At 39.9% G+C, this 13,572-nt stretch overlaps 1 protein-coding gene across 1 annotated transcript in view; it reads right to left on the bottom strand.

The window, feature by feature from the left end:
- Positions 1-334: 334 nt before the first annotated feature.
- The window catches only part of TFAP2D (transcription factor AP-2 delta), a 54,707-nt gene continuing 41,469 nt past the window's right edge, over positions 335-13,572 (bottom strand). The window contains exon 8 of the mRNA XM_060021248.1: positions 335-656. Within this exon, the coding sequence (XP_059877231.1) occupies positions 437-656 (220 nt within the window). The 3' untranslated portion in view covers positions 335-436. The remainder of the gene's footprint in view (positions 657-13,572) is intronic.

Below are 13,572 nucleotides of genomic sequence, written 5' to 3' on the forward strand. Positions count from 1 at the left end.
GGCGCTGTATGCGCTGGTGCTGGAGTCCAGTTTGGTCATGCTTTCTGATCCCTAACTACAGAGTTGGATAAGAAAGTGCAACAGTTAGATGTGAAAAAGCATGTGCTGCCTCTCCAAAGTCCAGAAGTGCTTAAAAACTGTGATGTATATAATTTGGAACAATAAATTACGTGCACAAAAGGAGTTTATCATAACATAAAATTAAAAAGTGACAATTTCATCACACAGTTACACTGCTCTTTTCCTTTTTTTTTTTTTGTCTTTTTTTTTTTTTTTGGTTTTGTCCTTTTTTGTTTCATTTCCATTTTTGTTTTTTATGGAGGGTTGGGGGAGGGCAGAGATTTGGTCCACTGAAGATTAATCACCCTCAATGATATATATATTAGAAAAAATATCAGCAGCAAGACTCTCTGGAAATAGATTCTGTTTGATGTAGCTAGTCTGTCTTTTCTGTTTTGCCCTCTTTCACAGCAGCCTCTGAAGTTTTCCGCAGGGGGGCTTTCTCCGAGGTGCCATGTCCTTGGCCAGAATCCGCCGCTCCGCCATTTTTGTGAGTAGTGTGTTTTTCCAAGTAGTTTAGCATTTCACTGAGGACTGTTTGGAAAGTGCTTAGGGCTGCGCATATTGCTGGGGTCCCAAAGCCATGAGTGATCAAACTGGAAATGAGAAGCGGTAGGAAAAAGAGATGAGCAATTTGCAGTATGATACGGGGCAACAGATCCCCCCATTTAATCCAGAACAGTCCATTAAACAGGCATTTATTGTGATCTGAAACGGCGCCAAGCATTGTGCAAGGTAGACGCAAGTCAATGTATTGCTCTGAACAATAAGAAATTCAGGGACTATCTGGAAGAAAACGTCACTGATAGACTTGATAGGCACTAATAATTAGCAGCTCTGAGTGTTTAACGCACGACTTGACTCTGAGTCTCGATCTCATTAAGAAAGCCAGAAAATACAACTTTCTATTGTGTGGGAATCATCTCGTTTTTAAGAATAGCACGTATGCTTATATAAGCATATATCACACGAGAAGAGATCAAAATTGGCTGAGTGTGCCTGGGGTTTAGCTGCTCCTCTAACTTCATTCTTCTCTTCTTCAAGGTTATGGAGTTCTATCTGGGCACAAGGCCATCCTGCTGGAGACAACATTCCCAAGCTTTCCTTGCCGCTAAGTTTAGACACAGAGCTAATCCTTCCACTATAGACCACAGAGGAAGTGATGTTTGCAATTCCCACCTGCTTAAAAGGAAAGGGTGTGCCTTCTATTTCCTCTCAAAATAGCTATGGAGCTGTGCAGCTGAGGACAAAACAAGACGGCAGGAACCTACTCACCTCCAGTCTCCTAGATGAGAGAAAAATAAAATTCTATCTAATGCAAGCCACTCTTTTTGGGTGTTTCCGCAGCTGACTAATTCATTAATAATCATAACTAGTGAGCCAGCATAGGGAGGGGTGGAGCAACTTCAGCGTCAGTAGCCCTTCCAACCACAACAAATAGCATCTCTAGCTGAACAAATACATAAGTGTAGATTCATTCTTTCTGTGAACAAAACCCACCCAGATGGTTCATTTGTGTCCATTGTTTCTGAAGTGACACTGCCAGGTTCTCCCCATAACTCATATCTTGTAAAATATAGAAAAACATGACTGACATATATCATGCATATATTATATCTATCTATAAATAGCTGGCATATATACTGTATATTCAATATATGAAGCCATTAATTGCTTACAAGCCCTAGGTTGTTCAGTTATTGTGATATTAGCAGTTTTTAAAATTAATTAATTAATTAATTTTTATTTATTTATTTTGGCTGCGTTGAGTCTTTGTTGCTGCGTGCGGGCTTTCTCTAGCTGTGGCAAGCAGGGGCTACTCTTTGTTGCGGTGCATGGGCTTCTCATTGTGGTGGCTTCTCTTGCTGTGGATCATGGGCTCTAGGCAAGCAGGCTTCAGTAGTTGTGGCACTTGGGTTCTAGGGGGAGTGGGCTCAGTAGTTGTGGCGCACAGGCTTAGTTGCTCCGCAGCATGTGGGATCTTCCCGGACCAGGGATCAAACCCGTGTTCCCTGCATTGGCAGGCAGATTCTTGACCACTGCGCCACCAGGAAAGTCCCATTAGCAGTTTTAAAATCAAATAGTACCATCCTTCACAATCTGTTAACTAGCTAATTATCCTTCTTAGGGTATGTAATCTTTTTTTTTTTTTTTTTTTTTTTTTTTTGCGGTACGCAGGCCTCTCACTGTTGTGGCCTATCCCGTTGCGGAGCACAGGCTCCGGACGCGCAGGCTCAGCGGCCATGGCTCACGGGCCCAGCCGCTCCGCGGCATGTGGGATCTTCCCGGACCGGGGCACGAACCTGTGTCCCCTGCATTGGCAGGCAGACTCTCAACCATTGCGCCACCAGGGAAGCCCAGGGTATGTAATCTTTAGGGGCAAAAATTACAAGATCTTAAAATATTGCAGATGAGGGCTTTAGGATCTCCGGCAGCCTATTGATATGCCTCAGTGGTGATAATAGCAACATTAGCACATGGAGTTGTTGCTCTGTTAATATGCACATAAGACTCAAGACGATGCCACACTTTTCGGAAGTGCTCCAATAAATGGTAGCTATCGTTGGCTGTGGAACGTTCACGCTGAGAGTAAACTTTTCTGCATGTCCTTTATACTTTATAGGTTGCCACCATCTTTCATCCAGACATTTTACAAAGCCTGCCCTATGCCTAAGTCATAATTAACATATGTTAAAAAGAAAAAAAGATTTCAGTCTCCAATTATTTAGAAAACAAGACTGGTCAATGTTTTGCCAACTAGGTATACCAAAGTTTGTAACAGAAGGCATCATCATAGTTCAAAGCATATGCATACGTTGCATTGCTGAGCAGGAAAACTGACTTCAGCTCTATGTCTCCAATGATACAAGTAGAGGGGAATCCAAATGTTTTAGGACTTAATCAGGGAGGAAGGACATAAATGGAATTAACTGAAGTGCTAGAAGAACTAATCATGGTGGCACCTGCAAAAAAGAACCAAATGAAGCCATCTATTAGTGTCTAGATGCTTGGCCCTGGGCAAAACCTGCCTCTTTTCCCTTGTTTTACTCCTGTTCAGGGCTCCTCGTACCATTAGATAATTTGTTTTTCCTCTCTATTGCCGTGTTCTCTCAGTTGTGACTCCCCTTTTCATCTAGGCTGAATATAGAGAATTTAGTTCCACTTGGGTACACATTAAGGTTAATAGCCAATATTTGAGTCCTGACCACATGCCAGGCCCTGTTCTGCTTTATTCTGTACCCTCTCACAAAATCCTGTCAACAACTGTAAGAAGTATTATTATTTCCATTTTACAGGTGAAGAAACTGATATCCAGAAATGTTAAATAATCTGCCTGAGAAATTCCGTACTGCCTCTGTGCTTATCTATGTTCCTCTCAGGCTGTGGGTGCGTTTTACACCTTCTCTGAGAAATTGCATTCTGTTGGCAGTTTTAGCTCAGCTTCTCTAACTTAACTTTGTTCTATGGGCAGACTTGTAGACCTGGAAGATCATTCCTACTCACTTTCCTGTCTAAGACCAGGGTTCTAAAAGGCCAGATACAAAGTAGATGTGTCTGTATAAATGTTTTACTTTTCCATGTTGAGAAGAGTGGTTGCCATAATGAAAAATTCTCAGGCTGGCATCCCTTCTTGACTGATGGCCTTCCTTACTTCTAAAATATGTACCTGGTCTTTAGTAAACTGCACTGTCACCTTTGCCCTGGATTGAGACCTCCTTGCACAGAGTTCTTCACACTGCCTTCAACCTTGGGCACTGTGTGATTTGTGGGAAGTTATGTAGCCTTGTAAGACGACAACAGTCTGACGAAAACATCTGCAAGTTTCTTTCCAGCACTAAGCTTCAATTCACTGGTATAATGCTTAGGGCACACTTCTTAAAACCAAGGACATGACAGAAGGTTATAGATGTTGAAAAAGCACTTATCTCAACAGATAAGTCTCAAACTGTGAAAACAGTCAACATAAGAAAAGTAAGGACTTGGGCTTCCCTGGTGGCGCAGTGGTTGAGAGTCCGCCTGCCGATGCAGGGGACACGGGTTTGTGCCCCGGTCCGGGAAGATCCCACATGCCGCGGAGCGGCTGGGCCCGTGAGCCATGGCCGCTGAGCCTGCGTGTCCGGAGCCTGTGCTCCGCAACAGGAGAGGCCACAACAGTGAGAGGCCCGCGTACCGCCAAAAAAAAAAAAAAAAAAAGTAAGGACTCGAAGTGTTATCATTCTGCATAAAAGACATTATGTAAATGTTGTTAATGTCCTTGATTTCACATTACCTGCACATCAAAATTATGCATGGAACACTACATAGGATGATGCTAAAAGCAAGGTATAGCCTCTGTTCTAGCAGTTTTCGGTAAGGTTTATGAATCTAAATAATTAATCTAATATTATATGAGAACAGCACAGAACAAAATGTGAAATCACAGAATGATTAAAAGAATTTCTGGGAACATCATGTTTTTCTTTTAGCCCCAGCCATTCCAGAAAAATAGGTATATATCTCATTCACAGTGACATACAAAAAGGAGAAAAGGGATAATGCAGAGTCTACAGAAAAATAAGAGAAAAACAGAAAGAAGAGGCTGATTTTCAGTCCTAGACAGAAAATAAACTAAGGTCATCTATCTGTAAGGTAACACACTATAGTCAAATCTCTAAAATCTTTGATAAGGTCATTTTTTTGCCCTTAGAAAATATTTTTTAGCCACAGATTTAATCTTCAAGTTGTATTTGGCATTTGCATCTATTTTCATCAGATTAATATCAGAGAGCATTTCACAAGTAAATATTACCTGGGCTAAACAGCAGCCATGATGGTTTGAAGTAGGTTGTCAAAATATAGAAGTCCTTCTAAATTTAAATTCATCTAAAAGTTTGTCCTCAAGTAGACAAGCTAGAGAGACAATCAGCATTGTTCTAGGTGTATCATCTTCATGCCACGTTTAAAACATTTTGCTGAACAGTGGCAGACAATACAAATGTTGTATCATATTTCTTAGTGTATTTGCATTTTCCAGCTCTCCTTCCTTCACCCTTTGTAATCATATGTTCTATTATTTTATTTTTGAAAGGCTTATCTCTTCTCTATCCTCAAACCTACGATGGTCATTCCTGCTTGTGTACCTTTGTTTGTCCTCCCTCTTTTTTTTTTTCAGCCAATCTAAAAATCACTCAACCTTCAAAGTATCTTGGATGATATTGGAAAAAAAGGAGTTAGTTTCCTGTTCCCTTGATTAAGATATTGAAAAAGATGTGCTCCTGCCAAAGGATAGAAACTTGCCAAAGTGATGAGAAAACTTAAATAGAATTCTGAGGAGAAAGGAGTAACATTCCCCACCAAAAGTGTAAAACTAGAGCCCAGAGAAGACAATGGGAAGAAAATAAGTGAGGGCAAGATCTCATCATCAAAGTGGGAGCTATATGCAGCCATGTCACTTAGAGCATAAGTGATCATCGAAGTATCCTAGATTTTAACATAGTGGCAAATAAGAGGTTATATGTATCTCCAACAATCTGTGGCTTGAGTTCTTACCATAAACTGGTAATCAAAAGTAAGAGTCTTGGACTTCCCTGGTGGTGCAAAGGTTAAGAATCCGCCTGCCAATGCAGGGGACACGGGTTTGATCCCTGGTCTGGGAAGATCCCACATGCCACGGAGCAACTAAGCCCGTGCACCACAACTACTGAGCCCGCGCACCCTAGAGCCCAAGTGCCACAACTACTGAGCCCGCGTGCTACAACTACTGAAGCCCGTGTGTCTGGAGCCCATGATCCACAACAAGAGAAGCCACCGCAGTGAGAAGCCGTCACACCGCATCAAAGACCAACCCCCACTCGCCACAACTAGAGAAAAGCCCACGCGCAGCAACGAAGACCCAACACAGGCAAAAGTAAAATATAAATAAATGAAATTAATTTTAAAAGAAAGTTAGAGTCTAATCTTAAGAAAAGAAAAATACGAAGGGTTGTTACAAAATGAAACCAAACCACCAGGCAACAGCAACAACTAAAACAAACAGGACTGAGGTAGAGCGCTCCTATTGTCAACCTACACTCTACCTGACATCGTCTGCTGCCAGCATCTGGGCATTTATCATTTCCAGGAGGCAGCAGCCTTGAGGATGAAGAGGTGGGACTCCCGTGTATGGAATAATTGACTTAGCAAAGACTAAAGTTTCCTCGGTTTCATTCAGGAGACTGTTGCCCAGGCCTATAGGATTTAGTTTGAAGTTCTGTTCCAAGAATGAGGAAGAGGAACAATGCAGAGAGAGGCCTGGGGGAGAGAGTGCTACGTTAGCAAGTGAAAGATTCAATGGTAATTAAGAAACTTCGCTTTCTTTTCAAAGAGTTTAATTTTTAAAACTGGCAATGGTATTAATGGAACTGCAACTTTTTTTTTCAAGTATAGGAAACTCCTATTTCAGGATAAAGAAAACAGAGGCATGTGTTTCTGAGACACTTGAGTGGTTAGGTAACCTTTGAAAACTCATGGAAAATGGGGAGGAAGTAGTGAAATGGAACAGAGTAACGTGCCTTAATAATTAAAGCAGGAGAAAAGAGACAGATTTTAGAAATTCTAGGTTATTAAATTACATTTAATTAGTCCTTAACGAATTTCTTAAAATGGGATATATTAAAAAATCAGGTATACCGACTTTAAATTTACATACGATAATATTAGCCCTTTTAGGTATATAGTTCGTTGAATTTTGACAAACCCATACAGTTGTGTAATGACCACCATTACCCAAAACATTTTCTCGTGATCCCTTTCGGTCAATGCACTTTCCCCACCCCCAGATCTTGGGAATCAGTGTTCTAATTTCTATCTCTATAGTTTTTACTTTTTCCCCCGAATGTCGTATAAATTGAATCATGAAGTCTATAGACTTTTATGACTGTCTGTTTTCACTTTGCCTAATAATTTTGAGATTCATCCATGTTTTGGTGTTTATCAATAGATTATTTCTTTTTATTGCTGGTAGGTGTTCCATTGAATGGGATTATTGCAATTTGTTCATGTAATGGGTTATTACTAATTTAAGGGCTAATATTTAAGAAATAGAAGTGATCGCAGAAATGCTGCATGGCTTCAGTAATAATTGAGTTAACAAGGGCTAAAGGGTCCTCAGTTTCCAGTGGAGTGCTGCAAGACTTTCCCATTAATCCCACTCTCCTCCCCATCTTAATTGACAACGTGATTGACAGCGTCATGGATTTGTAACTTAATGGCTGGTATTAAAACAGAGAGAAAAATTCCTGCACTGGTTAGCAGAACCAAAGTGCTGAAATACCTTCACGTGGTAAAAAGCTTAGTTGGTGGGCTAAATCAATGATGTGAAATTTAGGAAAGATTAAGGAAAACATATCTGTTTGCAGTATGTTGAGAGAGGGAGAGAGTTGACTCAAGCAATTCTTAGGGAAAAGGCACACCAAATCAGTAAGTCTAAACCATAAAGGGAGGATCAAAATGTGAGCTTCAGATCATAGCTCTTCAGGCTTAGAACTCCATTTACCTTGAACTATTCTCTCTCTGTCTAAGCAGATTCCAGCTCATTGATTTAATTTTCCTATTTCACCCTGAGGAGCAGGGTTCTGACAGACACCTGCTGAGAAAATCCAGACTGTTGAAGTTTACGCACCTGATGTTCTAGAAAATGTAACTTATATTTAACAGTCATCTTCTTAATTTTATTCGTGGTTTTAAAAACTCCTATTTTGCTAGACTCCCTAATTAACATTCTTCAGAGCATCTTTCTTCCACATAAACCATCTCTTCAAATTGCCTGTTTGCTGGATCCAGAGGTGAAGCTCTACTTTTGACTTTCCCCCTAAGTGTTAAAGTGTGTTCACATCTCAGCAGCTGGAGAGATACCACAGGGTAGAACCACCCTTTCTAGGGAGACGGTGTTTGTTTGAGTGTGCGTGCACATGTACATGTTGTTGACTTAACACTGTTTTTATTAACCTGAATACGTCCTATAGATATAGATTTTAACTTTTTAGAGGAAAATATATTGCAACAGTTCAAAATGTATTCTCTATCAGTGGGATTAAAAATGAAGAAATTGAGACAGAAATGAAACAGGCAATAGAGGATGGTAGAAAAGAGATTGCTATTTGAAAAAGAATAAATTATAATCCTTTCTCCTTTTTCCCTGTGTAATTTTGCTAATACGGTGTTATTAACAACCCATCTTTAACTCCAACAGTATTTATACTTACAAACTATTTGACATTAATGATGAGGAATTATAATAGAAATTTCACAAACTCCCTGTGACCTCTGGCTAAATGAATTTCTTTTGCTTGTGGACAAGGCCTTACGTATTTATCTTTAGACTCTCCAAAGCTTCAGTGCTTATATAGGTTAATATAGGATTCTGAATGAACATATACCAGAGGAACAAGAGCTGCTTAACTTTCCTTAATCTAAGTAAATATGGTTTACATTTCACCAGCTCTCTTGTCCGCTAGAGACAGGGTACAAAGCTGTTTCCATATTGCTCTAATTGTCCTTTGGAAATGTTTTATCATTACTTTAATTGATTTGTCTAAACGAATTCAAATTAAACCACTCAGGCAATTTTCTAAAACATAGCCTAAAGCAAATTCCTATGGAATCTTCCCCTGAATTCTTCCTATCTTGGCAAGAGTTGGGCCTGGCACATGAAAAGATGCTCAACATTGCTAATTATTAGAGCAATTCAAATCAAAACAACAATGAGACATCACCCCACACCTGTCAGAATGGCTATCATCAAAAAGTCTGCAAATAACAAATGCTGGTGATGATGTGGAGAAAAGGAAACCCTTATACACTATTGATGGGAATGTAAATTGGTGGAAAACCATATGGAGGTTTCTCAAAAAACTAAAAATAGAGCTATCAGTATGATCCAGCAATTCCACTCCTGGGTATATATCCAGAAAAGAAAAACGAGAGCACTGGTGCAAAAAGATACATGTACCCCAATGTTCATAGCATCATTATTTATAATTGCCAACATATGGAAGCAACCCAACTGTCCATCAAGAGACAAATGGACCAAGAAGATGTGGTATGTATTAGCCACACACACAAAATTAAAACCTCCCATTTGCAGCAATGTGGATGAACCTAGAGAATATCATGCTTAGTGAAATAAATTAGACAGAGAAAGACAAATACTGTATGAAATCACTTGTATGTGGAATCTAAAAAATAATACAAACGGATGACTATAGCAAAACAGAAACAGACTCACAGATACAGAAAACAAACTAGTGGTTGCCAGAGGGTACAGGGAAGGGGGGAGGGGCAAGTTAGGGTTATAGGATTAAGGGATAAAACTGCTTTGTATAAAATAGATAAGCAACAAGGATACACTGTAGAGCACAGGGAATTACAGTCATTATCTTATAATAACATTTAATAAAGTATAATCTGTAAAAATACTGAATCACTGTGCTGTACACGTGAAACTAATATAATATTGTAAGTCAACTGTACTTGAATTTAAAAAGAAGAGTTGGGCCTGGGCTCAAACACATCCTTTCCACCTACTAAGAGAACACTGATTTAACAGGATTAAAAGGAAAATAAAAGTCTCATTCCTATTTGCCACTGAGGACTGCCTCACTCAGTTGTGTCTGACAACTAAGGATGGATTCTTCTAGCTTTCTTTTGGGATACAAAAAGCTGGAAGTAGTAGATACTATTATACTACAAGCTAGAAGACTGAAAATCAAGAGAAAATACTCTACCATCATCATTTAGATAATTAAAGCAAAAGCTGATTTTTCTTTGTCAAATTTCAACTTTCTATCTGGAGAAGTTTTTGGTTGTGTGTAAAGGTTGAAATAGTTTGGGCTATTGTTCCTATTATTTTGTTATGTTGCATCATTCCAGTGGGTGTTTGGTCTCATGTACCTTTGATTTTTCCGAATAGCATAGAGATGCCACTGTTATCAACCTCAGTTCTGCTTTCCGGCCTCTGGGAGGCATGCAGGCAGCAAGATTTAAAGGGAAGACAAGCCTCCTTTTCCTTCTCTCCTGGATTATTCAGAGACTGCAGGTTTAGGTCCAACTGTAGCCTGAGGCTCAGTCTGTACTCCTCACTACTCTTTTAGGTGGCAGATGGAAAAATGCCTTCTTCCACTCATGAGAACAGCCATGAGGGCAGGAGGCTGGGAGACAGACCCTGGAGAACACCAGCAAAGGATTGTGGGGCTTCTCTGCAAAACCTTAGTTCTTTTCAGAACCATGAGGGGAAGATGCTTCATCTCTCTGAAGTGGCACAACTCCTGAATATAGGTCATGGGAAGAGACCTCCGCCTGAGGAAAGCAGCTGGGTCTTAAGCACCCAGAACTTGATGGCATCTATCCTTTCTAGCCAAACTGGTTGAGGAAGCAGAGAAAAAGGAAACTGACTGATTGTGCTTATTTCCTACATAAATTATATTATCCCCTAGCCCCCAGGGCTTTTAACATGGAGTTTAATTGAGGTACATAATTAAGGTATATGGTTCTCTGGTAGTGAGTAGCAACCCACTTGTTAGCAAGGCCTTGTCAGCACCCGCAAATGTTCTATGGTTTCTTTAGCTGGTGGTTCTCAACCCTAGATACATGCAAGAATCACCCAGGGAGTTTATTTAAAAAAATGCCAACGTGCGGGTCCCACCCCGGAGATCCTGATTTAATTGGTTTGGGATGGGTCCAAAACATCAGTATTTTAGAAACAGTACTGAATAGTTTAAATGTAGCTAGGGAGTTAGGCATGTTCCCTTAGAGACAAGAAATGACACCTAAATACCGGGTTGGCTAACCTCCCTGGGTAAAAGAGGAAGCTGAACTTTTCCAGCATTTCCCCCAAGAACTTCTGCAGAGCCTTAGTTCCATGGAATGTTAATAGGTATTCTGAGAAAAAAACAGTTTCTGTGATCAAGTTTTGGAGACAGGAAGCTAAGCATTCCTTCCACTCAAAAACAGTCTTGGGAGCTTATAATATGCCAACTGCGTTGGCGTACCTCTAGAGGAGTATGGTAGTCAGGGTTTCTTGAGCCCAAAAAAACACTTGACCATGACACACTTCCAAGGAGCAGCTCATGGGACTGTGAAACTCACTTTGGAGAAGTGCATTTATGACTGTCCTGAACCTCTGCCAGGTTGGGAGACGTGATTGCCTATCCATCACTCTAAGGTCACGTTTCTCCTGTTTTTCTCAGCCACTTACTCTGAGGTCCCAAAGGGATTGAGTCCTTGTGATTCCATTTTACTTCACTCCATCTCATTAGCAAAGGAAGCTAAGGGTATAATCATTGCACACACATTAGGAGAGACCAAAGTCAATCACATCCAAGTCAATTTTTTGAAGGTAAAGACATTTTTTTTGATATCTCCACCCTATTTTTTACATATGGAAATAGAGCTTTTGGGGATAAATTAACCATGTCCTTATATTTCTCCCTATCAGACAATTCGTATTTTCTTTGTAGAATAGGGGAAGGAAAATGCTAAGCTGAGGACTCGTGCTCTCTTAGATGAATTTAGTCAACTGTTGACTTCTGGGGAAATTTTTTTATTGAAGTAACCTTGGTTTATAACATTATGTAAGTTTCATGTGCACATTATATTTCTACTTCTGTATATACAACAGTGTGCTCACCACCAAATATATAGTTTCCATCAGCTGTTGACTTTTTTAAATGAACAAGTTGCTAAAACACATAGAGAGGAAGTGAGATCACATGGAAACACAGCATAAATGATTGACTGAGCAGTAAATGGAGAATGGAATAAAGAAGCTTAGAAGGAGCCTTCAAGATCATCCAGCTTAACTGTTGTCAATTTACAGATGAACCTGCAGAGGCCAGACTGGTAAATGTCTTCTCTAAATCCACACTTCCAGCCGGAAACCAAGAGGAGACTGAGCTAGACGCCCTGACATCCATTCTGAGTATTTCCCATGATTTCGTGCTGTCTCTCCCCCAACCCACAGATCAACAAAGATAGAAATTATTTAAATACAAATTTACCAAATTATTCACATGTAATTGTTAGGGGACAATGTTTGCAAATTTTTGTTAGAAACAGTTGCTTCTGGTTTCTCTTGTTTGAATTACCAGTCTCCTATGTGCTGAACCTAAAACTCCATTAAAGTCATCAAATCACCTGCAATAGATGTTTTTATGTTCGTATCTCCTGCAGCATTTGGTTTGGGGCCACGTACTTTGTGAAGGACAATAAATACTGGCAACTGATTTACACTTTAATTTCTTGCTTAACGTTAAGTAAAGGTAAGTAATTTAATGTAGATTCATGCAAGAAGGGCATCATGGTCCCACTTATCTGCTAAGGAAGTGAAAACTGTTGCCTGTTTTATTTTATAGTCTACATTTTTTTCTATTGAAAGTTTTACTTCAAGGGAAAGAGGTTTTTTTCTCTTATGTAAATACAGGCTGTCCTTTTTTATTTAAGTAGTGAATAAGACCACTTACAGGTATGTTTTTCTTTGAAGTGGAGAATGTAAGTGCACTTTTGGAGTCTAGGTTAAAGTTTTAAAGTTTAATTTCAGCCTTACATAAAGGAGCTTCAGTGTGGAAAACATAGGATTTTTTTTCCTTCACAATTCAGGCCTATTATTTCCAACATTCTTAAATAAAATGGTCTTCGAAGTCCCCTTGAACTGGCAGAACATCCTGAAGGGGTCAATAATTCTGTTTCTTAAATCTAAGCCTAGGCATGTAATTTATTTTACGATGTTTTCTTTTGGGATTAGAGATTTAATTGAAATTTCTTTATTTCTCTTCTGACACTAAAAATGCTTTCACAAGATTAATAAAATCCTCCACTCCTGGTTACCTTCCCCACCATTTTCCCATCCCAAGAAAATGAAAAAATAAAAACAAAAAACAAAAACTATACACATCTTAGGCTCCTTGGAGAAGACGTGTCCACATTTAAATAGAGACACACATCCTATCTTCAGTGTGTTGTCAAGCACATAGCACTCAGAAGATTCTAGTTGAGTTGACTGGAATGCATGTCATACGTAGAGAAAGAGAAGGGGGATGAACGGCCCAGGAAGAGAAAATCCAGAGAGACATGAGCGCTGCCTCTAGAAACCGGGAGGGAAACAGGATTAAACTGACTCTATAGGGCCCCCAAGGAGTGGGAATGTTAGGGAGACAGATCTTGGCCCAACGGAGGGAAGGCATTGCTAATAGAGTTGTCAGAGATAGAAGGGATGCCGAGGCATGAAAAGAGCAGCCTATCACTGGAAGTTATCGAGCCCAGGATGGGTGACAACTTGACAGGGATGTTGGAGGGAAGATTCAAATGTTGGAGGAGAGTGGGGAACTTAGGGGCCTTCCAACACTGAGAATCAATGAGGAGAATTTAATCACCAGCAAACACAGACATCGGGGACAGCCTATGCATTTCTTATTTCCAAAGCGTTATGGGAGTTGTAGGAGGGTCTATTTCTCAGAAGATGTGATGTCAGTATACTTTGTGACTCAAATAGAAGAATTT

The sequence above is a fragment of the Delphinus delphis genome, chromosome 10 (genome assembly GCF_949987515.2).
Source record: "Delphinus delphis chromosome 10, mDelDel1.2, whole genome shotgun sequence".
Classification (NCBI taxonomy): domain Eukaryota; kingdom Metazoa; phylum Chordata; class Mammalia; order Artiodactyla; family Delphinidae; genus Delphinus; species Delphinus delphis.